General features: G+C 47.1%; 1 protein-coding gene across 5 annotated transcripts in view; it reads right to left on the bottom strand.

Annotated features, from left to right (window-relative positions):
• The window catches only part of NBEAL2 (neurobeachin like 2), a 149931-nt gene that overhangs the window by 21965 nt on the left and 100627 nt on the right, over positions 1-27339 (bottom strand). For 4 of the 5 annotated variants that reach the window (XM_069095908.1, XM_069095904.1, XM_069095907.1 and 1 more), the window contains 21 exons: positions 25597-25933; positions 23925-24007; positions 23077-23169; positions 22186-22357; positions 20955-21088; positions 20031-20190; positions 19524-19626; positions 19210-19363; positions 17022-17180; positions 15818-15977; positions 15338-15423; positions 13642-14220; positions 11847-12025; positions 11032-11191; positions 9380-9517; positions 8574-8879; positions 7705-7854; positions 2452-2609; positions 1730-1854; positions 873-999; positions 543-703 (listed from right to left, as the gene is read on the bottom strand). In XM_069095908.1, the coding sequence (XP_068952009.1) occupies positions 543-703; positions 873-999; positions 1730-1854; positions 2452-2609; positions 7705-7854; positions 8574-8879; positions 9380-9517; positions 11032-11191; positions 11847-12025; positions 13642-14220; positions 15338-15423; positions 15818-15977; positions 17022-17180; positions 19210-19363; positions 19524-19626; positions 20031-20190; positions 20955-21088; positions 22186-22357; positions 23077-23169; positions 23925-24007; positions 25597-25933 (3724 nt within the window). The remainder of the gene's footprint in view (positions 1-542; positions 704-872; positions 1000-1729; positions 1855-2451; positions 2610-7704; positions 7855-8573; positions 8880-9379; positions 9518-11031; positions 11192-11846; positions 12026-13641; positions 14221-15337; positions 15424-15817; positions 15978-17021; positions 17181-19209; positions 19364-19523; positions 19627-20030; positions 20191-20954; positions 21089-22185; positions 22358-23076; positions 23170-23924; positions 24008-25596; positions 25934-27339) is intronic. The other variant, XM_069095905.1, reaches the window with a different exon arrangement.

Genomic DNA, 27339 nt, shown 5'->3' with positions numbered 1-27339 from the left:
ATCATAAGCACTTAATAAACTTCCCAGTGATGAGCCTATCTGAACTTAGTTAGATTAAAAGCTCCTTGAGGACAAGTGCTACATCTTTTTAATTATAACCTCTGTACACTGAACACAGAGCTTTAGATGTTGTAGATATTTAACAAATGTGGGGCTGAACTTTCACTAGTCCCAGTTTGTACCAATTTGGTAGGACTTGCTGGAACCCGTACTCTGCAGGCCTAGCTTTGGGAAACCCTGGGTCATCCCCATGTCCTGAGAAGATACTGAAGCAGGAAGTCAGAAGAAGAAGAAGAATAGTGAACATTTCTATGGCACCTTAAGGTTTACAAAGTGCTTTACTTCCATTCTCTCCTTTGATGCTACAGTAGCTCTGTGAGTAGGCAGAGCTGGAATGGTTATCACTGTTTTACAGAAAAAGAAGACCCAGGCACAGAGAAGCAGACTTGCCCAAAGAAGTAGTAAATAGCAGACACCAAAGAAGCATGGGTGGCTTATGCCTCCAGGCCTGGCCCAGGCTCCTGGGCTCCCCTGGTACTCACCTTCTTCTGTCTCCTCCTTTTCTATGCTGCAGTCATAGAAATAGAGGTGCTGGGTGGTCACTTCAAGACGGCCTGGGATTACAGCCACAATCGTGATGAGCTGGCAGTCCTCCCACAGCACCAGCTTCTCCTGTTGTCCACCAGGCTCTGAGGACTCCGTGCTAAGAAAAAAGGGGGTGAGCATAGGGACAGACGAGAGGAGCCAGGCTCCAGGAGGAATCCCACCCCCTTGGTCCCTGACACAGAAAGTTTTTAATTAGGGCCAGTTAACTTAAATCAGATGCTTTCTTGGTTCTCTAGTCTGTGCCCACTATGGTGCCCCCTGCTCACACTGTGTCCAGTACAGTCAGCTCCTCCTCTCCCAGCTGGTCCTCCTCCAGAGTGCTGACCTTGGCCTCCTTGGCCACAGTCAGAGGCAGGGAATCCTCTGTGGAGGGTGTCAGGTGGTCTGCAGCACCTGTGAGCAAGATATCAATCAACAAATCGTTATTAAGCGCTTGCCACATGCCTGGCACTCTGCTAAGCACAAAAGACACAAAGAAAGGCAAAAACAAATTCAGTCCCTGCCCTCAAGAGGCTTATGTTCTAACGGGGAAGACAAAATGAAAATGGTTATGCACAGTGTGGGTGGAAAGTAAGCTCAGGAGGCATTAGCAGTCCAGGGAAGGGAGAGAGAAGGCCGCCAACAGAAGGTGGAAGCTGATCTGACTCTTAAAGGATACCAGGGAAACCCGGAGGTAAAGGTGAGAACTGAGAACCTTCCAGGTATGGGAAACATCTGGTAAGAAGGCACTGAAGTAACAAGGAGCACAAGAAGGCCAGGGTCACTGCATATGGAGGGGAGCTGAGTATAAGAAGACTGGAAAGGTAGAAAGGGCCAAGGCTGTGAAGAGCTTTAAAAGTCAGGGAGAAGACTGAAGATGGCTGGTTTGGGGCAGGAAGCCAAAATCTGAAACTTAGTCTGCTTTCCCTCCCTGCCTGAGGAGGGAGACAAGAAAGAGGAACAGACCTCAGAGCGGGGAGGGAGAGGAAGAAGTGAGATTAGAACTCTTGATTCCTGGTTCTCCCAGCCTCTTCTGAGGGCTCAGGGCTTCCATCTCCTTCCTGAATCCAGGGCTTTCATTCCCTAGAAAGGGCCCTAAGGGATTAGAAAGCACCTGGAATTTCAGTTTCAGCCCCACACTTACCCAGATTATCTCGAAGGGCACTGGCCTCACTGTGCTGGTCAAAGTGATAATTGGGCACCAACTTCAGCCGCATCCGGGAGTAAGTCTCAGCACTGGATAGCTTCCATCGAGGAGGAGGGGGATTCCTATAGGAACAGAGGAGAGAGTAAGGGGAGAGTGGGGGACAAGGGGCCAGTATGATGGTTTTTCATTTCTCTTTTTTTCGACTGAGTCTCTTTATCTCATACAGGAAGTAAGTGGCCTCTCATAAGCCAGATCTTGCTACTGATTGTCATGGGGGTTTGCACTGGCTACATTTCCAGCCTGGACCTGTTTACCACATTGGTGCCTGCCTTCTTGACGCCAGACTTCGTGTGGTCACCTAACTGCCTTTAGCCTTTCTGTAGCTCAGAACTCCCAAACTCAAGCAATCCACCAGCTTCAACCTCCCCAGTGGCAAGGATTATAGGCATGTACCACCATGCCAGGCATAAGGGGTCAATAGTGAGCCACAAAAAGTCAGGCAGGGGGGTGATCCACAGGGAGAGAGATGTTGCCAAGCCTGCCTCCTCAGGTTCAATGACTACTGCAGCTCTCCAGCAATTAATTTCTCCTATTCTGGAAAGCTATGTGCAGTTCCCCGGCCCCTTAAGTCAGGTCCCTTCACTTCTTTAGACTACTCTCCCCACCCAGAAAAAAATTTCCTCCTGTCTATTCAACCCTCAAAGCCCCTATAATCTTACCTCTGAGCCCAGGCAGAGCGGGGTGCAGTGAGCAGACGTCCCAGGGCCTTCCAGTGCAGCAAGGCTATGGCTTGCTGGGAGGCCAGCTGCTTTTGAACACTGCTGTAACGCTTTCCCTCGGACCGGCCTCTCTTCATTACTGGTTCCAGTACCAACTCCTAGGGGAAAGTAAGGGGCCTGGTAAAGCAGGGACCAGGGGCCTCCAGGCAAAGCATCCTCAACCTTAAATAGTGCTTTGCAGACCTAGCTATCACTCATTCTCTACAATGCCCTCTTCAGAGTCACTGAGAATGTCAACAATAGAGAGCTTAGCAATAAACTAGTTGATTTGATAGATGAGGGGTTGGGTCAGAAGCTAAGGCCAGAGATGGGATAATTGCCCAAGGTCACACAGATAATAAGGAGCAGAGACTGAATTTGAACTTGAATCTCCTGACTCCAAATCAAACGATCTTTCTGTAACATCTCAACGTGTAACCCTGAAATAGCCTCCCTATTCCTACCCATCTACTGTCCACCTTCCTGAAGCCTCCCTTGGTACCTCCAGGCCACTCACAGTGCTTAGCATAGTTCCTGACCTGGAGTAAGGGCTTAAATAAATGCTTTTTCATACATTCACTAATTTCTCTCCTTCTTGAGGGCCCTGCCAACCACACATTATAATATTGGATTTGATATTATGATACAGTCAGTTTAGTAATTTAGGATAGGTCATCTGGCACTAAGTGACTTGTGTTGAGTTCTCACCAAAAAAGAGAGGGAAACTTCAGAGAGCAGAGTCTGTGTGGAATTGAATTCAACACTGGATTTGGAGTCAGAGGAACTTACTAGCTGTGTAATTTTTAGACAAGTCACTTCCCTCTCTCAGTTTCCATCTCTATAAAAGGAGTGTGTATTAATCCTCCAATCAACAACTTCTTCATCAAAGTTGCAGAATAAAAAGTAACTCCACATAAATCATCAGCCTTTATGTATATTACCAATAGTACTCAACAAGAAGAAAAAGAGAAATTCCATTCAAAATAACTACAGGCTATATAAAATGCTTGAGATTCTTCACACAGGAATTATATGGGTAAAACTACAAAGTACTATTTATAGAAATACAGACAGACTTAAATAATTGGAAAGGTATTAGCTGTTCATGGCTAAAGGTGTCATTACCATAAAAATGACCATACTACCTAAATTTATTTATTATTCAGTGCTGTGCAAATCAAATCACCAAAAGGCAAATTTTATAGAATTAGAAATTATAACAAAATTTATTTGGAAGAACAAAAGGTCAAGAATCTCAATAGAAAAAATGAAAAAAAAGTGAAAAAATCTTAAAGTATATTATAAAGCAAAAGTTATCAAAGCCCTTTGTTATGGGTTAAAAAATAGAAAAAGATATCAATGGGCTAATCAGGCAGAGGAGAATATGAAATAGTATAGAACTCAATAACCCAGCTTTGATAAAGTGAAAAAATAAATTAACTCTCTTATTTGATAAGAGCTGCTGGGAAAACTGGAAAGTGGTCTAGCAAAAATTAGACTTAGACCAGTATCTTATACTATATTCCACACTAAATAGATATATGACTTAAATATCAGAAATTTTCAAAAATATAAAAATAATACAACTTTAAAAATGAATAGATAAGCAAATCATATATCTTATAGCTACGGGTAGGGAAAAATTTTTGTAGGGATAGTTAGTTTTGCTTATATGAAATTGAAAAGCTTTTATACAAGAGGGGAAGGGAATAAGTATGTAATGCATAGTATGTGCCAGGTACTGTTTTTTTTTAAGTACTTTAAAAACCCCACAAATGAAACCAATGCATCCTTAATACATGAACAAAATTATGCAGTTAGAATTAGAAGGGAAATAGTTAACTAAAAAAATCTTTGCAGAAAGTTTCTCTGATAAAGGTCTGCTATGCAAGATATATAGGAAACTGATTCAAAATATGTAAGAACAAGAGGTATTCTCAATAGATAAATGGTTAAAAGATATGAAGGCATGTAGTTTAAAAAAAAAGGAAGCAAGCTATCAACAACCACATAAAATATGCCTCAGATCACAATTAATAAGGGAAATGCAAATTAAAACAACCCTGGGGTTTATCTATTGGATTGACAGAGATGACCAAAAAAAAAAAAAACCAAAGAAAATTTCAATTTGGGGGGAGGATGTTAGAGAGCAAGCATATACTGCTGTGCACTGAAGCTGTGAAATGACCATTCTGAAAAGCAATATGGATCTATACCCAAAAAGTTACTAAACAGTGCATATCCTTTGACCTGGTGATACCACTCCCTAATAGGGAGACATAATAGTCACTCCAAGGAGGTCAAAGAAGGAAGGAAAGAGCACAAAAGTGTAAAATATGCTCATAGAAATACTTTCTGTTGTGGCAAAAACAAACAAACTAGAAAATAAGAAGAATGGCTAAACGGTGGTATACAGATGTAATAGAATATTAATGTACCGTGTGAAAAACCAGGAGAAAAGTTTATTAAATGACCCTAATAAAGTCACAGTTAACAACTCTGAAAGACTTCAGAACTTTGATCAAAGCACTGACCAACTAGGACTTTAGAAAACTGATGGTAAAACATGCCTCCCGCTTCTTGGCAGAGAGGTGTTTAAAGAGGTTCGAAATGAGACATCCATTGTGAAACACGGCCAAAGCATTGGTTCTGTTTATTGACTGTATTTATTTGTTGCAAAGAAGGACTGGATAAATATGCAAAAAGAAATAACAAAAAGAAAAAACCAATGAAAAGTTGGCAGATTGTCTTCCCTGAAGCCAGAGCAAAGACTAGGCAAAAGGCCAAGTGAACCAAGAGTGGAATGAAACCAGGAACTAAAAGGTCAGGATCATATGCTATGTAAGCTTAAGGGGCAGGGGGAAAGGAATAAGAACCCACTATGTGCCTGCCCCTGCGCTAAGGACTTTAAAAATACCATTTCATTTCATCCTCACTACAACACTGGGAGGTAGATGCTTAAGCAAGTGGAATGAGAAAGAAAGCCTTTTTTCAAAGGTTTGTTAAAGAAGTTGAAAGACAAAAAAAACACAGCTTCATGGGACTATTAATTTAGAGATGGGGGGACCCCACAGTGCAACCCCCTCACAGAAGTATTCAGTGGTAGGGCTGGGATTGGACAAGGTCATCGAATGTCAAATCCAGTGCTGATCACACTGCTTCTCATAACCTACCAAAAACAGCAGTATCCATCAGAGACCTCACGTTTGCTCTCAGTAGCTGTGCTCAAATCCATCCTGCTTAATTCATGGGGGATGGTTTAACATCTCACAGTGTAGGACAATGCATTACCCTTTACCACCAGCTGGCGGCGTTGTATGCAAATTACAGAGACAATGACTTAAACAGAAGACACCTGAGTGCAGAGGAGGAGAGGCCCCCAGCACACAGGTGATAAATCTCCCTTCTCCCTCAGGAGGATGGGAATGTAAGCATCAGCTCCGCCTCATCCCTAGGTCCTGTGGACGGGAATAGGATTCCTCCCCACCCCACACCATCCTCCCTCCCTCCACTGAGATGCAGCAGGGCCGGGGACCCGGGGCAGAGTCCTGGATTCAGAGTCAGAAGAGCCAGCTCTGCTCCTGACTCCCTGGGCGTCCCCGGGCCAGTCATGCCCCTCTGTACAATGAGCCAGTCCGGCGGCAGTCAGGAAGTCCCTTCCACCTCCACAGCCTGTGATCTGAAGGAGCATTTGCCATGACTCTCCACGGCCTCCCTCGATTAGCCAAGAGTTTGTATTTTTAAAAAAAGTTTGTATTCAGAAACTTGGTGGTGGATCAGAAGACATATGTAGTGCTTGGCATATTAATTAATTGCTATCTAACTAATATTGACTAATATTTAATTCATATAGACCAATCTTTCATTAATACTTATTAATATTGATCTTTAATACTTATTAATATTGATTAATAATTAATTAATATTAATAAAAGCACATATTCATATCAACTGCTATTATCATCGACTTCCTTTTTCTATAATGGTGGCACCCTGCTGGGGAAACTCACTGCAAATCTAAAAGCACATTATAAATGTGAGTTATCGGGGCATCTAGGCGGCACAGTGAATAGAGCACTGGCCCTTAAGTCAGGAGGACCTGAGTTCAAATCCAGCCTCAGACACTTAACACAAAAAAAAACCTAGTCGTATGACCTTGGGCAAGTCACAACCCCAATTGCCCTCCAAAAAAAGAATAAATGTGAGTTATCATCAGCATCACCATCCCTTGCAGGGGTGTCATAACCTGAATGGGATCACAGTAATTCAGCACTGGACAGGAGTGCCAGCATCACTTAGTTCAGCTCACGCCCTAGCAGAAAACCCTTCTACACCACCCCTGACCAGCCGCCATCAAGCCTCCACCTGGGCTGCCTCGGCGAGGAAGAACCGTGTCCCTTCCCAAGGCAGGCCCCCTTCTACTGTGGGACAGCCCCAGTGGTGAGTTAGCTGTTCCTTACATGGAGCAGCCATCAATCTCTCTATCACTTCTACCCTTTGCTTTCTGTTTGAGTCTCTGGGGAGGCTGAGAAGGACGCCTCTTCCTCATTACAACCCTTCAAATACTTAAAGACATAAACTGTGCGTCCCCTGAGTCTTATCTTCTCCAGGCTTAAAACAACATTGTTGTTTAGTCATTTCAGTCATGTTCAACTCTTCATAACCCCATATTTGGGATTTTCTTACAAAGATACTGCACTGGTTTGCCATTTCATTCTCTAGCTCATTTTACAGATGAGGAAATTGAAGTTAACAGGGTTAAGTGACTTGCCCAAGGTCACACAGCTAGTAAGTGTCCGAGATCGGATTGGAACTCAGGTCTTTCTGACTCCAGGCTCAGAACTCTATCCACTTCACCACTTAGCTGCCCTAAACACGGGCTCTTTCAAATGGTCCTCAAATGCCAAGATCCGAAGTCTATCACCATTCTCTGGACATGCTCTGGCTTGCTAATGCCTTTCATAAAAGGTGGGATCCATATGGCTACAACATCCCAAGTATAGTCAAACCAGGGCATAGTACTGGGGACTATCACTGCCTTTGTTCTGAACTCATCCGTCTTTTCCAATGCAGTTTCCTGTTAGTACTTTTGGTTGCCATGTCATGTGACTGACTTGTATTCAGCTTGTGGTCCACTAAGTCTCCCTGAGTCTTCTGGTCATGCATTATCCTGCCGATCTCAATGGCTGCCCCAGCCTCCCAATACCCAGGAACCTGGAAGAGGTGCCAGCTCTCAGTCCGCTCTCGATCCCTCCGAAGGCTGCTGCTCATGAGGGCATCATAGCAGGAGTTCCAAAAACTAGACATGTGGTCATGGCTCCTCGCATAAGTGTCCATCTCAAACTGGGACATGGTAGGTTGCACCTGGGGAGGGGAACATGGGACCTGAGATGAAAAAAATGAGTCCAGAACAGCCTAGGCCAGGGCAATGCCCCCAAGCCCAAGAAAAACATGGTGAAGGGTAGGGAGGAATGGATGAGCAGCCCTCCAATTCCCCCTCCTCCCCATTTTTAGACCACTCTCTTCCATTCCCTCTTTTTTATTTCTCCATGCCCTCTCTCCACTTCCCTCTCCTGCCTCCGTCCTCTCTGCTTCACCCCAACTAGCTCTCCTACCCATCTGATTCCACTCTCTTTCCCCCTCCTTCTTTCCTCTGGCTTACATCACTGTTTACCCCATCCTCACCCCCTATCTAGTCTCTTTTCCACTGGTTTTTCCCTCCAGACATCACTCCCTGTCCAGAGTCACAGAATAGTCTGATGTTAGAGAGAGAAGGCATCTTGGAAATCATCTAGTCCAAACTTTCATTTTATGGAAGAGGGAAATTCAGGTACAGTGAGGGTATGACACTCAGTAAATTAGTAAGAGAGTTGGGACTCAAACCCAGATGCAATAACTTCCCCAAGTCCTTAGTTCTTTCCATTGTCACTAGACCATGCTACCCTTTATCCCCAGGTCTCTTCTTCCTCTTTGTCCCTCCCTGTCCGTCTCCTCCCCACCAACTCTTCCTAACCCCTGCCCTCTCCATCCTCCCTCTAGTACCCATTCCCCCCATATTTCCAGGCACGAGGTCCAGCAGGTACCTGTTTGTCAATGAAGAGGCGCCATTCTGGGGATGTGCAAAAAGCTTGGAAGTCCTCGTAGAAGGTAGGGCTGCCATTGGTGGGTGGCAGGGAGGGCAGTCCCCACTGCAAGCCCAGTGCTGTGTAGGCCCTGTCCAGTAGGGTCCGAACCAGAGGAACAAGCCAGGAGCAGCGCTCAGATTCTGCCTCTAGAGCTCGGGCCAGGGGGGCCTCCAGCTTGGCCAAGAGATAGCAGGCTTCCTCCCTCCTTGGTGGCACTGCTGTTTGCAGCAGGCCATGGAGCTTCACATAGGCCAGGGCATGAAGCTGGAGGAGAGCACAGTTTAGGGGTGGATAGACTACACCACACGCAGGGAAGGGGAAGGATGGGTAGGACCACACATGCAGCAGGCCAAGGCAAAAAGGACCCTCAGGGCACTATGGCACACTGAGCAGAGTCCATTCTAAGGGAGCTGCTCTTTGGATGGGCTGCTTTTAAATACTAGCTCATATGAAATCTGATTTAAAAAATTTTTTTAATTTTTAAAATTTAAAAGTTTTGCTGAAATGTTTCTTCCCCCCCCCCTTTATCCTTTTGGAAAAAAAAAAGTCTTTGCTATAAGATAGACAGGAAAACTGAGGCCCAGAGAGGGAAGCAATTTAACAGGTAGGTAGTGGAGCTGGAAGGAGGAGCCAGTGAGATCAGAGCTCCCCTTGCCCGTGATGGCAGGACAGGGCTCCAGGGGTTGCAGGTTAAGACAGAGGGAGGCCTGCAGGATAAGGACCCCCTTTTCTTCCCTCCCCTGCCTATTCCTGGGCCTACTCACCTGGCTGTCTTCCAATAGCATGTAGCCAAGGACAAGGCGCAGTCCAATCTGTGCCATCTCCCGGAGGTCAGCAGCACCATTGGTCAGATGCTGCCACACTCCTAGGTGGTCCAGGAGGCTGCTCACGCCTTCAAAGAGCTGCCAGGGAAAGCCATGCGGTCAGGGAGTGGGATGGGTGCCCAGGAACTCTCAGAGGACATGGGCGGGGCTCTGAGACCCAAGGGGAGGAGCTGGAGTGAGCAGAGTGGTTATGGGGATAGGCAAAGGTGGGGAATCTGGCCTTAAGCCTCCGAAGATCATCTACATATTTGAAGACTCAAAGGCGGGGGGGAAGCTAGGTGGTGCAGTGAATAGAGCACCAGCCTTGGAGTCAGGAGGACCTGAGTTCAAATCCAGCCTCAGACGCTTAACACTTATTAGACGTGTGACCTTGGGCAAGTCACTTAACCCCAATTGCCCCTCCAAAACAACAAATAAAAAAAAAAGAGCAAGCAGGACATATGATGGCAGGGGACGGATCATCTGGTCCAACCCCTTGTTTTATAAATAGGAACAATGAGGATCTGAGAGTTTGAATGGCTTGCCTACAGGTACAAAGGTACGTCATTCACAAATACAATAATAATAGGTAGATAGATGGATAAATACATAGATATATGGATGGATGGATGGACAGATGGATAGATGAATGGATGGATGGATAGATAGATAGGTAGATAGGTGGATGGATGATGTATAAACAGATGGATGAACAGATGACTTCTACTGATGGAGCCTGGCACCTGCTTTTCAACTTATAGCCCTGGAGATCTGCCTAGGGTGGGGGGACACAGAGATTAAGTGACTTGCCCAGGGTCATAGTCAGTAATTCTTCTTAGTCCAAGGCCAGCTCTTTCTAGTGACGACACCATGCTCATGACCTCCTGTTTATGCTCAGTAGGATTTAGAGAACCACTGCTTATATGGGAAATATGGAACAACATCCATAAAGCCAGGGGCACCCACTGAGGCTGAGTAGTAGCATCCTGACTGAGTGAAAGCAAGTGGCTGATAACAGAACCGAGAGGAGGGCCTGGGAGGGGAGAAGTGGGAGGGAGACAACATGCCCATTTATAGGTATATAGAAAATCCATACAAGTGATTTGGAGGGAAAGCATTAGCATCTGGGGGAACCATGAAAGAATTCCCATACAAGGTGTGTACCTGAACTAAGCTTAAAGGTATTCTAAGGAAGGAAGACATTCGAGGCATGGGGAATGGTAGAGAGATGTGAGAAGGATTCTGGGTATATAAAGAGTGGGAAGAAGAAGGCTGGATGGTGGGCTGCATCATGAGGTTAGTAAAGGGGATGATGTATCCAAGCTGGTAAGTAAACAGAGCTGAGATTCGAATCCAGGTCCTTCTGAATGCAAAGCCCTTGCCCCCAAGCCACAATGCCTCCTAAGGACCAAGGCCTGAGCATTTGCAGAACCATGGAAGATCAAACAAAGCCTTCTATACACTCAGACAGACACAATGGCGGGCAGACACATACCCAGAGCGGCTGAGTGCCCACACCCGCTCCATACCCCCCTCCACGCCCTCCCTCTCTCTCTCTCTCTCTCTCTCTCTCTCTCTCTCTCTCTCTCTCACACACACACACGCGCATGTACCTTCTCACTCCACAGAGCCTGGTTCCCATGGCCCTCAGAGTGCAGAAAGTCCTGTAGCAAACGCAGGAGCTTCAGCACATGGTGGGTAAGGCTGGGCAGGGCCACAGGCAGGGCTTCCTGAATGTCGGTCAGGGCTGAATCCAGCATCATCTCGAGGAGGCTAGGAATAGTGAGACATAGACAGGGTTTCTTCCCTGACCTCCCAAAGCCCACTATTCTCTTTCTACACTGACACCCTGAGCAGTTGTCAAAGTCTCTACTTAGATATGCCTTTCCTAAGTCTCTTCTCCCGATGCCACCCTCTTATCCTTTCCTTAGGACCCTGCCCTGCTCTCTCCCAGCATCCTCCTCAGCCTCTTCCCCTTGTCCTCCAGTATGCCTCTCAGCCCTGCCCTTCTCCCTAGTTTTCTAACCTCTGATCATCTCTAGCTGTCTCCCTAACCCCTATTCCTATCCTTCAATACCATTCATCTTATTGCCCTCTCCCAACAATTTTTGCCAAACCCTGACCCTCTCTCTCCTGTATTTGCCAATTCCTGATCCTTTCTCCACAATGTATCCTTAACTTTACCTCCTGTCTCCCAGCACTATGGCCTTCCACCTCTTCTGGGCCTCTCTTCCTCTAGTGGCTCTGCTCAGACCCTGCCCCTCTCCCCCAGCATACTCAAGCCTCAGCCTCCCTCCTCCAGTGCTTCCCTATCTCACCCATCCTAGCCTTTCCCCCACTCAGTGACCCCTATACCCTTCCCTCCCAGTCCCGTGGTTCTAGATACAGCTCTTGACAAGTCACCAAACTGGACCCTGGAGAGCCTTACCTGCGCTTGATCTCATCAGGAGGACGCACCAGCTCCCCAGCAGCCCCCAGTTTTGTGAGGACTGAGAAGACCTGGCCCCGTTCACGCCATGCGGCCTCATCGTCACCCTCCACCCCGCGCCACGTCACCGAGAACAGGATATTGGTCAGCAAATTGCATAGTTCTTCCTCCGGGGCTTGCTAGTGGTAAAATCATGATAGAAGTTCAGGGGGATGAGAACAGAGGCTCCAGTCTTGGCCCCACTAAGGAGATTCACCTGCTTCTTGTTCCCTGCCTTGGGAGAGGAAGACTAAGGCACAGACAGGCTCCTGCCCAAGAGCTCCCATAAGGGCCACAATGGAGCAGGCATCATGCCCCACATTTGGAGGTAGGGCCCAGGAGACTGAGGCAAGGGTAGAGAGGTGGGGGCAGTCCAGTCAGTGAGCAGCCAGCCCAGGAGGCAGATAAGGGGACAGGGGAAGAACTGTGGATAGAGGCCTATTCCTTAGCCCATGATCTTGTGGGATGACAATGCTACTGATGTCATAACATCACCATAGAGCAGCTGTTCTTAAGCTGGGGTCCGTGAACTTTAACATATACATTCTGATAATTATACTTCAATATGACTGGCTTCCTTTGAAATCTTACATATTTTATGCATTTAAAAACATGATTCTGAGAAGGGTCCATAGGCTCCAGCAAGCTGACCAAGGGGTCCTGATATTAAAAAAAGGCTAAGAGCCCCTCTCTAGAATCATCCTGGATTCACCAAATAAATGATCATCACAGATCTCTTATAGAATCATAGAAATATTAAGAACTATCAGAGAATCCCTTCTGATTCCTCAGAGGATCCTCACACACATTATCCTTATACTTACTAGAAGCCATTTCAGGAGACCATCCAGTCCAGCTCTCTGTCTTCCAGGATGGTGACTGTCTAAACCAGGCAGTCCCAACTTTTCTAGAGCTACCAGCCTCTATCACCACTGCTAGATAGTAAGCAGCATCCATTTCTAGAGCTCTTAAAGGATGATAAAGCCCTCTCCTTACAACAGTCCCATGACAGAGACAGTTCAAGGATTTTACCCCCATTTTACAGAAGAGAAAAACAGACTTTGAGAAATAACATGACTTGCTGTAGGTCTCTGACTCCAACTCCAATATTCTCTCCACCATCTAACACTGCCCCATTATGTGAAAGTCACAGATTTGGGCGCTATAGGGAACATGATGGTTAAGACAAGACCCTGGACCTTTAAGAACCTAAGTCTAGTTGGAAAAAGACTGGATAAAAACACTTTGATAACCATGGAAGACAGCCATAACCAAGTGGTCATAAAGAATAAATACCAGCCAAGAGGTGCAGAAAGTGTAAGCAAAAAGAATTCAAGAGGGAAAGATCAGTATAGATTGGGGTAGCCATCCAGGGAGGGCGTCCTGGAGGATCTGGGCCTTGAAGGGTAGTCAAGATGAGAGAGAGTGAGTGAGAGACAGACAGACAGACAGAGCGAGAGAGACAGACATAGAGAGAGAGATGATAAAAAGGGAGGCAGAAGTTCATAGCATGGGGCCAGCCAGGCCCCATGCACTCTGCATCCCCATAGCATTAGGACTGTGTGGACTAGAAGAGGTTTTTACTTATCAAGCAGGTTAAGGTGATATCCTCCTTTGAGAGGCTGAGACTCGTCCCTTTCTGGACCATTACCAGGGTCTCCGTTGTGCCTATTCAATAGTCCTTCCCTTATTCCAGGCTGAATGAACCATGCCCCTAATTTACCCCCTTGAGACCCGTTCCCCACAAAGGCCTGACCTGAGGGTTGCTGGTATTGGAGGTATCATCCCCAAGGCTGGGCTCCTGGAAGCTGGTCTCGTCCAGAACATTGGAGAGGCTGGAGCTGTGGCGGCCCCGGAGGGGTGGGAAAGGCCGTCCCCCTTCCAGCGGAGATGGTGTGCTAGGTAGGCTGACGGGGGTCAGGTTCTCACCACTACCCACAGTGGCCCCAGACCCTGTGCTAGCCAGTTCTGGGCCCAGGTCAAAAGGTGAACAGAAGGGTGAGAGCGGCTGGTAGGTAGCTTCTAAAGACGGTGGGTCACTGGGGACCACGGCAGAGGAGGAGGAGTGTCTCACACTGTCGGAGGAGGAGTGTCTCACACTGTTGGGAGGTGAGGCCTCGGTTTCTGGAAAACTCTCGGAAGACTCAAGAGAGGCCTCAAAAGGCAGAGGCAGGAAGACATCGCTGCTCAACTCTGCAGGGGCTGGCTCTGGGGGGTTTGGCGAGGGGGCAGCAGGGGCTTCTCGGACGTACAGACGTGTTAGGATGTCCTGCCAGCCCACCTGCCGGGCCAGCTGCCGCACCATATCTGGCTGCCCATAGATCAGGTGAAACAGCTGCATGGGATTAAACCAGCATCTCAGCTCCCATTCTTATAGCCCCTCAAGTTTGACAAAATACTCTCCTCACTTCTGGGAGGTGGAAGTGCATTGTAGTGAAAAAGAACACTGGAGAATAAACTCCAAACTCCCAGATTCAAACCTTGGTCCTGCCTCTCACTTACCTGTGTGACCCTGGACAAATTATTTAACTGTCTGAGCCTGTTTCCTCATACAGAAAGTAAAGGGCTTTCAGCAGATGGTCTCTCAGGCTCCTTTCAACTTTAAAACCCATGATCCTACAATAAATGTTCTTGACCCCACTTTACAGAGTAGAAAACTGAGGCTCACAGAGCCTTAAAGGTTGTTCCAACTACACACAGCTAATAAGTGACAAAGCCAGGATTTGAACACAGGTCTTCCGAACCCCTCTCTCATGGGATCACAGCTTTAGGGACCTTAGAAATCACAGGCTCCGAAGGCCACAGCTCTAAGCTGGAAGGGCCCTCTGAGGGGGGCTGAAGATGAAGAGGCTGACACCTGATTCACTCACAGTCATCACAGCTTGTGGGGGCACATTTAGCTTGCAAAGCACTTTCCATACATTATATCTCATTTGATATAATGGTCATGGAAGCAGTAAGTGGGAAACGCAGGATTTGAACTCCTGTCTCCCTAGGTCTTCTTGACCCCAAGCTCAGGACTCTATTGACTACAACAAGCTGCCTCTCACTGTGCCAGTGGTGATGGGCTCCGTGTTTGTCTAGGACAATCCTGATCATTCTATCATCTCACCAGAAAGGAACTCAAACTCTCTATATCACCCTATTCGGAGACTTTGGCAGCATCTACCCACCATTGGCTCATTTTCCTTGCTTCTCAAATCTCCCTTTCCACTCCACCCCCTGCCTTCTTTCCATGACACCAACTTGCTTCTGAAGAGGGTTGAAAGAGGGGGGAAGAGAAGGAGAAATGGTACGGGAGGCATGGGCATCCTGTCCTGGTCTCCAGTTAGCCCTTGGGCTGGTCTCTTCCCTCTTAACCCTTTTTTCTCCTTTCTGGGTTCCTGGGTCACAGCCCCCTTTCCCTTCGCCTGTAGTCCCCACTCCTAGGAGGACCCAGCTTGTACACTCACCTTCCTACACATGTCCAGGCGGACACTGAGCTGGGCACGGTGGGACAGATATACAACAGCTACCAAGTCCTTGAGGTTTGGGCAGTCTGTGAGAGCAAATGGAGGATAAATGGCTCCTTGTGTGTTAGACCACTAAGCCCCCCACCTCTTCAAGGAACAAGCTGCTTTCATTACTCTTCTCTTGGCTTCCCTGGTCCTGTTCCTCCAGCCCTACCCACTAATAAGTGACGTGGATTTTCCCTCACATTCTTCCACTAAAACCTTTAAGATGATAAATTATACGATGGTAGGGGTACTGTCTCTTCTGGGCCCATCACAGAGCACTAAAGAAATGTTTGGTGAATGAATTAAATTCTAAGACCCCCATTCTTGAATTCCATAGTTCACCAATCTGGTGTTGCACATGCCCAGACCTTTCCAACTCCAGAAACTCCCCAGATCTCCCCTCCTCTCTTCCCACTGTCTCACTCCAAACCCTACCTGCACTCAGGACCTGCTCAGAGAGGCCCCGGCAGAGGTGAGAGGAGACGGGTCCATCCGGCAGGCAGGCAATGAGGCCTTGGAGACCACAGTCCTTCAGCTTGAGCCGATGCTTACAACGTTCGGGCACTCGATCACTCTTCAAGAGCTTATTCAGGATCTGGCCAAAGACAGAAGGAGAGTGAGATGAGCCAAGGTGAGAAAGGGATAGCTTATGATGCCCATGTTCCCTGTGAGGTCCTGTTCTCTAGGCATGGGAACTCAGAAGCAAAAAGAAGCCTGGATTTGGAGTCAGGATCTCCAGGGGTCTAGATTCAAACCTCTACTCTCCCACCTGTACAATTTTCAGCAAGGTCTTTTCTCCTCAGGGTCTTAGAGTTTGCTGCTCTGTAAAGTGGGCTAGACCATCTGGCTCCAAATTCTATGTCTTATGAGCTAACAGCTCCATGGGGTGATCCTCAATTTTCTGAAAATTCAATGTTCTTTCTACTGCTAAGTATTAAGTATAGCAGGTCCTGTGACTGATTCCAAAAATCCTCTATTCTATTTGAGATAACCTGTGCCACCTAATTTTGGGGAAAGCAATTAGGTGGCACAGTTGATACAGCGTGTGGTCTGGAGTCAAGAAAACTCATCATCCTGTGTTCAAATCTGGCCTCAGACTCTAATTAGTTCTGTGACCCAGAGGAATTCCCTTAACCCTGTTTTCCTCAGTTTCCTCATCTATAAAATAAACTAGAGAAGGAAATAGCAAATCATTCAGTATCTTTGCTAAGAACATCCAAAACAGGGTTCAGGGTCAAACAGTTAGTTAAGTGTGAGAAGGATTCGAACCCAGGTTGTCTGGGCTCCAGGCCCAACACTCTATCCACAATGTCACACTGCTTAGAAAAATCACTTATATACAGACACACACACACACACACACATATCTATAGCTCGTGAATTGGCAAAGCCTTTGCAGATGTAAAGGTAGGGGGGAACTTTGAGATTTAAAGTAAGATTCTCTGACCCCCAAACCAGTGCTCTTGAGAATATACAACACTGAGTGGCACGGTCCTCTTCTGCCCCCCATTCTCTCTGAGATACTGGCATAGGCACGCCCACAAAGCTCGTGCCTGGATCCTCATTCATGTCTCTAGTGGAGATGTTGGTGTAGTTCCCTTGGCAGGGGCTAGAATAAGAGAAGGGGACAATGGCTTACCTTGAAGACCTTGTCACGCAGCTGGTCGGAGAAGGACCTGTGCACCAATAGGGCAAACAATACTTCCACATTATTTGGCTCCAGCAGGAAGGTGCAGAGGGGCTCTTGGACCAGTGAGCTCCGCAGCAGGTTCAAAAGCATGTCCAAAACCCCACATACCTAGGGTGGAGGTAGAGTCACTCAGAGCCCACAGATTCTGCCCAGGGCTCAGAACAGGTAAGACATCCCCTACATGCCTTCCATTCCTCACACAGCCTGCTTCCCCATCCTGGTCACTGTGCCAGCTTTCAGGCTGCGCCCAAGGCTCATTTCAAATGGCACCTCTTACAGAAGCCTTCCTTGATATCCCTCTTTTCTCCCCGGGATCCCTCATGCCATGCTGTTTGTACTTTTCTCAGAATATTTCAAGAATCTGAGATTTTGTCACTGTGGATCTTCCCCCTGACCCAAGCAGATTCCCACCACTCCATGTCTTAGAGGGTTTAAATTTCTATCCCCAGGCAGCCAAGCCCTTGCATTTATTCCCATCCCTAGGACTGTGTTGGAAGCTTTTCTTTCTTAATGAAAAGCTTGACAGAGACTTTGAGAACCCAGGGTCACATCCAAGTGACAAAGACACTAGTCTCCTCACCCAAACCAAGCCCTCTATGTGTATCCTTGATCCTCTCCCCTCTCTGCTCCTCTGACAGTTTGTCCCCTTCATGATACCCCTTTCTCCCTCATTTTCTTTTTTTCCTTCTCTACTGACTCCTTTCCCTGCTACCCAAAAACATTCCCTGGACTTTCTAACCCTTAAAAAAAGCTTCATTTGACCCTGTCAATCCCCAAATCTATTATTCTATATCTTTATATCAGCTAAATTCCTAGGAAAAACTGTCCTTGCTCATTTCTTTCCCCCCCCCCCACTCACTTTTCAGTCTCTTGCCATTACATTTCTGATCCTTCTGCTATTCTTTCCAAGGCTGCCAATGAAGAGATTAAATCCAATGACCTTCTTCCAGTCCTCATCCTCCTTGACTTCTCTGTGACTTTCAACGTAGCCAGCCACTTTCTAGTCCTAGATAGCCTCTGCCCCCCCCCATAATTAGCTTTTGTGACACTGCTCTCCCCCAGCCATCGTCCTCCCTGCCTGACCACTCTTTCTCAGTCTTCTTTGCTCGATCATCATTATCCATGCCTTGCCCTCTAACTCTTGGGAGGTCCCCAAGATTCCCTCTAGGCTTTCTTCTTTCTTGGTCAGCTCATCAGCTCCCTTGGGTTCAATGATCAGCTCTATGAAGACTCCCAAACCTATGTAACCAGCCCCAATCTCTCACTCAAGTTCCAGTACTCAATCACTAACTATCTGCTGGTTATCTCAGCCTGGGTGGCCTGTAGCATCTCAAACTTAATAGATCTCATACTGAACTTACTACCTTCTGCCCTAAATTCCCCATTTCTTTTGGAGATCCCACCATACCTCTAGTCACCTGGATTCCCCAAATCAATCATCCTTGACTTCTCTCTCCTTCACTCCCCATATCCAATCAGTTGACAAATCTTATTCACCTTCCACGATATTTCTCCCATATAAAGTACAAATTCCTCAGCCTAACCCTTTGCAATCTGCATGGAATGCCCTTTCCTCCTCTCGTCAGCCTCTCCAAAATCCATAAAATCGAGGCTCAGCTCAGGCACCACCTCTTCTAGGAAGCCTCTCCTGATCTCCCACCACCCCCACTGACTGCTAATGTTGCCTCCTTCTTCATATTACCTTGTTTACATGCTGCAGCCTCTAGGAAAATTATAAGCTCCTAAGGGAGAAATCATGTTTTTGATTTCTCTTTCTTTGAATTCCCAGGACCTTATAAGGTGCCTTGTACAGAGCAGATATTTAATGGAGGTGTGTTATGTTGAATTGAGGAAGCATTGAAGGAGGGTATCAGTACATGAATCAATGAATATTGTGTATTATGGTCATCTGTACTTGTGCTTTCTACTCCTAGTCTTATGAGCTCATGAGCACATGGTCATATGTAAATTCTGCATCTTCCCTAGTGCCTAGCACAGAGCTCTGCACCCTGCCCAGGTCCTCAGGGCTGCTCCTCAACCTCTGCTTCCTCCAGGTCCATGCGCCTTTCTATGAACCACCCAGCCACCCAGCTGCCCTGCCCCCTCAGGCCGCTCTCAGCCTGCCCCGCCTTTGTACCTGGCCTTCATCACTGGACCCAGCCAGGTAGTTGAGCACTGCATGCATCTCCTCTGGGGAGAAGCTTCGGGCCAGGAACTCCTTGACCAGACTGAACAGGGAGGTCTGCACTGTTCTTAAGTCATCCTCAGCAAGGGGACGCTCCCTCTGTGTGCTGGGACACAAGGAAGGGAAAAGCAGAGGTGAGAGATGAACAAAGGCATAGACACAGAATAGGGAGGAAAGAAAGAGAGAGAGACAGAGAGAGAAAAGGAGGAGGAGGGAAAGGAGAAGAACACCCCCACTGTCACTCTGCCCAGTGCCCACCCCCTCACCTGTAGTGGGCACGCACTGAGTCAAGGATGTACTGGACTCCGTATTTCTTTCGAACCTTCTGTCTGTGCTCCTTAATGGTGTTGGACAGGTACTGAATATGACCTGGCCCCAGGGGCAGAGAGAACTGTTTATTTCCTGCATATGCCTCCTATCTCCCAGTCAGACCAGGAAAGAAACATTTATCCTCCTCAGACTGGGAGCTCCTTGAGGGCAGGGCTGACAAGATTTCTCCCTTGGCTCTATCAGGACAGTAGCTCCTCAAGAGTAGAATCATGCTTCCTTTTCTTTTCCTAGCTTTTTCCTAGCATCTAGGCCAGGGAAGGTGAATGCCCATTATGGGACAGGGATAGGAGACACTATAGCAAAGGGGGAGCCCCAATCCCCGATCTCCCCTTAGGAGTCTTTCACACTCCCAAGGCCCTGCCCCTGCCTGTTGGAGGGGAGTGAAGCCTCCTGACTCCATATTCTCAGGGGAGAGAGGGGAGGTATGAGAGAACAAGCCTCACCCAGCCGGACAGCAAAGTCACTCTGGCTCCACAGATGGAAGTTGAAAAGCAGGTGCTGGTAGAGCAGGTGCAGGAGGGGCCCATTGCCCTCAGAGGCTACCTGCTCCATGAGCATCTGGGCAGCCATCAGGACGTTCATATCCATGCAGTGGCTGGGGACCTGGGGAAAGGAAGCCCAGGAAGGTGAAGCTGAATTTCCCAAGGTCTTAAAAATCAGAGAGGTAGTAGGATTTGAACCTAGATCTTCTGATTCTAAAGCCAACACTCTTCCCACTGAACCATACTGCCTCTCCTTAGAAATCCAGTGTACTGGAGCAGGCAAGGAGCTTTACCTGGAACAGCTAGCTCAGGAGTTCTTAATCTGGGATCTATGACCTTTAAAAAATTATTCTGATAAATGGATATCAAAATAATTGGGTTTCCTTTGTAACTCTATACATTTATTTTACGGATTTAAAAACAGTATTCTAAGAAGGGGTCCCTGCACTTCCAGACTGCTGGAGGAGTCCAGGACACAAAAAAGGCTCAATGTCCCTGTTCTAGGCCAACCGTCTCATTTTATAGTTGAGCAAGAGAAGCTCAGAGAGGGTGACTGGTCAAAGGTCACTGCAGCAGAGTGAGAATTTAAACCCAGATCCCCTGACTCCAGTACCTCACTAACCCTCAGTCACCCACAACCCCAGCTCACCATCTCCCACTACCTGTGGGACCTTGGGCAAGACATTTACCTGATCTTTCTTGGCCTCAGTTTGTCAACTGTAAAATAAGGGGCAGGGGGGGGAGGCCTGGACCAGAATGATCACCCAGATCCACTACAGCACATAGACCAGCTGAGTCATAAAGGTTAAGACAAGACCACCCTTTTCCCTTGCCCCACGTTCCCCTCCTGAGAGAGCCCAGATCTCCATCTCGATAGGCCCTCACCTTCTGCAGTAATGCCCCAATGATGGCTGGCCCATGGCATTGTATCAAGCTCTCCTGATTCACCAGGTGTCCTCGGAGAAAATTCTTCACCATGAGCAAGAAGGCAGCTACACCATTCCGTTCTACTCGGCTCTCTTGGGTGGAGGGGAGGCGAAGAGGAAGGGGAGGTCAGAGGGAGGGAAGGCAGAGAGGACAGCAGGATGGGGCTGGTGGTGGGATCTGGGGGAGGGGAAGAGTCACATAGGGATGGAGGAGGAGAACCTATCACTGGGGGGGGTCCCACTGTGGACCTCAGGAGGTCCCAACTGGGAGTGGAGATGGGGGGCCCTGAGAGTCTTGTCAGACTACACCATCTAATCTAAACGTCTTCACTGGGGAAACTGAAGCTCATAAAAGTTAAGTGACTTGCCCAAGGTCACAAAGCTAATCAGTAGTATTCTTTTCACTAATTTGGTTCTAGAAGAGATCTTATAGACCATCTAGTCTAGGGGTTCTTAACCTGGGGTCTGTGAATTTGTTTTTAAAATTTAACTGATTGAGGGGCGGCCAGGTGGCTCAGCAAGTAAGAGCACCGGCCCCAGTGTCAGGATGACCTGGGGATCAAATCTGGGCTCAGATACTTAGCACCACTCCCAGAAATAACTGGCCGTGTAACCTTGAGCAAGTTACTTAACCCCAATTGCTTTAAAAAAAAAAAAAAGAAAAAATCTAACTGATTGGTTTCCTTTATAACCCTAAATATTTTGTTTTTGTTTTTTTACAAAAAGATTCTACCCTATTTTGTTTAAAAAAAAAAAAGATTCCAAAAGGGGGTTCACAGGCTTCCCCAGAATATCAAGGGAGTTCAGGAAACAAAAAAAGGTTAAGAGCCCCTCATTTAATCTGACTCCTTCATTTTACAGATGAGGACACTGTGGCCCAGAGAAGGAAGGGAACCTGCTGTAGGACCCATAAGGAGCTGGGATTCACAGCCAGTCCTTTGACTCCAAATCTGGAAATTTCTTCACTCCATCACACTCCCTCGACTGTATCCATACTTATACTCATGGGATTTGGAGTTGGAAGAAGTTTTGGTATAAAGGAGGAGGCTGAAGCAGGGGGTGGTGGGAAAGGGTCAGAAAAGTCCCCAAAGACAGAAAAGGGTTCTCAAGAGAAGCTGGATCCCAGCACAGGAGAGCAAGGAGCCCTCAGAGAAAGGGCCCAGGCTCTTCAGAAGAGAGAAGAGGCTTACCTGAGGACTTACCCAGGGGGATAAGCAGACCCTGGGCATTGTGGGAGGAGGTCAGCTCAGGGCCCACTAGGTCATGGGTTTCAGCTTGTCCCTCAGCTTCCTGGGGCTGGGAACCCACCTGTTCTAGGAGGGGTAACAGAACTCCCATCCCTCCCACGCAGTTCACCACGTCCTAGGGAATAACAGGGTGAGGGTCAGGAGGACAGGCTTATGAGGGTCACAACACCACCCTCTGCACACCAGGAACCTACAGTCCCCGAGCACCAAGGTCTGCTTGGACTCTCCACCTCCCTCCTTTTACTCTCCAAACATGACTCCATCTTTCAGGGGGAATTTATACAGTCCTAGCCCACAAAGGTCTCCCCTCTCTGGACCTTTCCCCAACAGTCAGTCTCAATCACACAGATTAGAGCTTCATTAAATAATGCAGCCTGTATGCAGGGAAGTCTCGTCTTCTAGTCTCTAGATCATAAGGCCCTTGGGATTATAGAAAGGAAGACCAGGAGATGGAACAGAATGAGGTTAAATGAACAGAATAGGACAGAGCAAAATGTACCAGAAGTATAGAACATAATAAAAAAGATTATAGAATAAAGTAGATTTAAAAAAAAAACAGAACAGTGTTGAAGGAAACCTATGACTGGTCTCTCACTGTTCCAATGCCTCCGTAACCTTGACCTTCAGACCTAGTGCAGTCATCATCACCACCTTCTTGCCCATGACCTTCATTGGTATCTGAGGTATCCCAGCTGTCTTGGGCACTGTGACCCTCCAGCCAGGAACCAGGAATCCAAAGACTACCATCACTCCATAAGGGCTGGGTTCTGCTGTTACCTCCCATTTCATCCCACCCACAGGACATTCCCGATGACTGCCATCATGCTCACATACCTTCACATCCCAGTTCACCACTTTGTGTCCTGTTAAGCGCCCATCTAGCCCGTGAGTAGGAGACAAGTCCAGACAGATTTTATTCTTACAGGCCTGAGTGAAGGGAAAAGTGAGCCATCAGGGCCTGGGGGTCTCCAATCCCCACTAACCTTACCCAGTGAAAAGGAAGGGAAAAGGAAAGGTGGCCCCTGTGACCCATATGGCCCCACCCCACTCCCTGGAAATTTCTTTCTCCGCCAGGTTAGGACACATTTGGGGATGGGGAGAAGAACCTAGAGGTCCACAGCCCCTACTATACAGAAATCATCCTCACATCCCATTCTAGCCCTCGAACTCTGCCCTGGGTATAAGAATGAAGATAGGGACTTTAGAGTGGAACCCAATAGTGGTCAGTGATGCAGATGGAAGATTGGGGGTGAGGAATGAACATAGAGGATGTACAAAGAGGGTAGAGGATGGCAGATGTGGGAAGGTTGTGGGAAATAGGGGATGAAAGGTTCTGGAGGATATAAGAAAGGAATGAAGTCATAGTGAGAGAGGAGGAGGATGCAGGTGGTAGGTACATGGTAAAGGGTGGAGGAGGTGGAAGATGGGGATGGATAAGGATAAAAAATAAGAGATGATCGCAGGGAGTAGCAGTAGCAGATGGGACGGAGGATGGAAAATGAGGGACAGCTGTGAGGAATGAGAGTGGAGATGGGGGATGGGGATAGAAATAGACAACAGGGGACCAGAAAAGGGAGAGTTTCAAGGCTGAGGGTAAAATACAAAGGACAGAAGCAGTGGAGAGAGGACAGAGATGGAGGACTGGGCTAGAGGCGGGGGACAGGGAGTGGCAGGGCTGGAACCTGGGGTGTGTAGTGGAGAAGTATCTTGTTGCTGAGCTCCTGCATTTCTCCCTCTGGTTTGAAGGGAGATGTCTCATTGGGGCCTGGAGAAGGGAAAAAGTGTCAGGCCTTCACCACCCTGTCCTCCCCGAAAGAAGAAGACCGGCTGGTGTTGATTTAGCCTGGTCCCATGCCCCTCCCCCATTTCACACATCTGGGCTCCCTTCATTGGGATGATAGGTCTGTTCTCTGGAGCCTCCCTGGCCCCAGATGTGGATGCCATTGCTAACTGTCCCATCCTTCAGTCTCACTCTACCCAGAGTCAGCTCTGCCATGAAATGGAGCTGGTCCAGGTACAGGGTGCAAGACAGAGAGGGGCACCACAGGGGGCAGAGCCCATTTTTTTTTTAAAGCAATTGGGGTTAAGTAACTTGCTCAAGGTTACACGGCCAGTTATTTTTGTGTGGGTGCCGAGTATCTGAGGCCGGAACCGATTCCAAGTCTCCCGACGCTGGGGCTGGCACTCTTACTCACTGCACCACCTGGACGCCCCAGGGCCTTTTTTTTAATATGACTTCTTATGAGTGCACATAATTTTAGTAGCAGAATCCCTACTCTCCATGACCTGCAGGGATTAAAGTAAAGCTCAAAGCCTCTGGCAGACATCCTACAACCTTTATGTGTGTATGTGTGACTGTGTGTGCACACATACAAGGTAGTTTTTACACCTTTGCCTGGGGTGCACAAATGCCTTGCCTCTCAGCTCTGTAAATATTTCTCTGACTGTTTCCAACCTCAGTGAACTCTCCCTGTAGCCCTGCCCAAGGGTTATAATTGCCAAATTAGAATATGAATCTGACATATCTGACCATGTTACTGCCTTCAAGAACCATCAATGATTCCCTATTACCCATAGAATAAAGTATGTGCAGAGAAAGGCACTCAGTTCTCTCCACAATCTGGCACCAGTCTACCTTTCTAGCCCTACTTCCTTCCAGTCCTTTTCATGCTCCTGCCAAAACAGACTATTAGCTATGAAAGTCCTACTGAACTTCATCGGGCTCTCCCCTTTGCTCCCAAGATGGCTTTAAAGCAATCTCAAACTATACTTATATAGGTACAAATATGTATTCTCTCCTTGCTATATTGTTAGTACCTAAAGGCAAGGAATGTCTTTTTATTCCCAGTGATCAAGAATGGGGCCTTTCACATAGTAGGCACTTAATAAATGTTGCATCAAATTAAGCTGGCAGCTGTCATCATTCACTGACTGTTTCTGAACTTTTCATGATGATACATACATCATGCCTCACTTCCCACCTAGACTGTAAGCTCTCTGAGGGCAAGGGTTACGTTTCATTCATCTCTATAACCTTCCTCCTGCCCGTCCTTCTCCCTTCTATGACACCTAGCATATACACTACACTGAATAAATTTTTATTGAATGTGTGATATAAAAAAGCATTTTCAATCTATCAGGAGCCAGACCTCTAGCCTCCAGCTTGTCTTGCTGTGATTTAATTGGATAGCTTCGGTTATGCCAGTGTGGGGAACTGATAAGGAACAAAACTACCTCCTCCCACCCACCCAATAAGGGGGAAGTGTTTAGTGTTTGAAGATGGCATGGAAAGGAGACCTTATCTTCAACCCTCTTTCCCTCTCACCAATCCCCTCGGACATGAGAATTACATACCCAAGGTAAAAAGGGTTCTGATGTGTGCTGGTTGAAGGACTTCGTGGAAGATGACAACAGAGCCCAGCTGGCCCTCCAGAGAGGTAGGGCTGCCCCATTCCGTGTCTTGGCTCCCAGCCAGAGTGGTGCTCACGCCTCCCTCCCGTGAGGACCCTGCCACATTGGCATTGGGCCCCCAAGAAGACATGCTGGCAGGGAAAGACTGGGATCGAGAGAGGGATGGGTGGGCAGAGAATGGCAGCTGCGGTGGGTAGGCTGGACCAGGGAAGATGGGTGGGCCTGTGGTGGTCGTTGTGGTTCGTTGGCCAGCCAAGCCGATGCAACAGGAAGAGAAAGACTAGGAAAGAAGATAGACAAAAACAGCAAGAAAGAGAGAGGGCAGAGATGAGTGAGGGCTAGAGTCTCTGTACAGACCCAAGCCCACTCAAACTCAGAGCATCATGGACTTTAGAGCTGAAAGGACCTAAGTGACTATGTAGTCCAGCCCCTTTACTTTACAGAGGAAGAAACGGAACTCCAGAGTAGAATCTGAGCTCCTGTTCTCTGATTCCAAATTCAGTACTTTTCCTTATATAACCACACTGCCCAGCAAAAGAAATAAAAGGGAAAAAACTGGGGAGAAAAAAACCTTTTTCCTCTTCAGATTTACTTCTGGTTTAAAAAATTTAGGAATACAGATAAAAAAATATATCCCCTATGAGTACACACAAACACTGAGAAGCATTTCTAGGCCTTTCAGTTCTGACTTCGATGATTCTATGAGCTCAAAATATACCAAATTGGGTCATGTTATAAACAGGTATCCTTAACACATTTAATTGTTCTTGTTTGTACTAACAGAATGACTTTAGCTGAAAAGGAGGTTTTAACATTATATGTATATTTCAAATTTCTCCACAAAACTTTCAATTTTCAAAATTTCTGGAAATCTACTTCTAGACTTTTGAGACCTGCGTCTTTCTTACCTAAATTATATATTATCCCCCAGTCCCAACCCCACTGAGTCTCCTGGTGCTTAGCATAGTTCTCTGTATACCATAGGTGGTTAATTAATGTTTGTTGAGATAAATGAATGGCTAGGCCCAGTCTCTGGGTCCCCCATCTTCTCTTTAGAGAAGGGCCTTGGTGAGTGATTATAATTCTCAGCAGGCCATGCTTCTAAGCCTGCTGGAACTGCTAGAGGATGTAATCTTAGGCCCTCCACTTTGAGACATCAAGTGTAGAGAATGGGGAGGATGTAGCAGACTGATCTCTCTTCACCAGCTATCAGGCAGCTCTTAGGGGTGCCCTCCCTTTGGGACAAGTCAGCAGAAGAGAAGCAGGGGGAGAGAACAATAAAATGTTTGTGTGTCTATAACACATTATAAAGCATTTTCCTCACAACTGGAGGCATTATCCCCATTTTAGACACAAGGAAACAAAGTCCCAGAGAAGAGAAATGACTCTTTCAAGATCACACAATTATTTAGTATCTGAGACAAAACTGGAACGCAGCCTTTTTGAGGCCCAAGTCTGTACTCTCTCTATTATACAAAGTTATCAGTGTGGTCTTTGGGGGTCTCCAAACCCTTTCAGGAGGTCTGTGAGGTCAAAATTATTTTCGTAAGATAATTTCTAATACAGTAAGTGTTTATAGATACATAATCCACATAAACAAAAGCTCTTTTTTCCTTAAAAATTTTTGTATAGAGGATAAAGTATAAAGGGATCCTGAGACCAAAAAGTTTAAGAACTTCCAGATTT

Source organism: Petaurus breviceps, unplaced genomic scaffold (genome assembly GCF_028583685.1).
Source record: "Petaurus breviceps papuanus isolate PSGF00001 unplaced genomic scaffold, PetGlider_PUasm1.0 227, whole genome shotgun sequence".
Lineage (NCBI taxonomy): Eukaryota > Metazoa > Chordata > Mammalia > Diprotodontia > Petauridae > Petaurus > Petaurus breviceps.
Note: the sequence above shows the minus strand (reverse complement) of the source record. Positions and strands in the feature narration are given on the sequence as shown.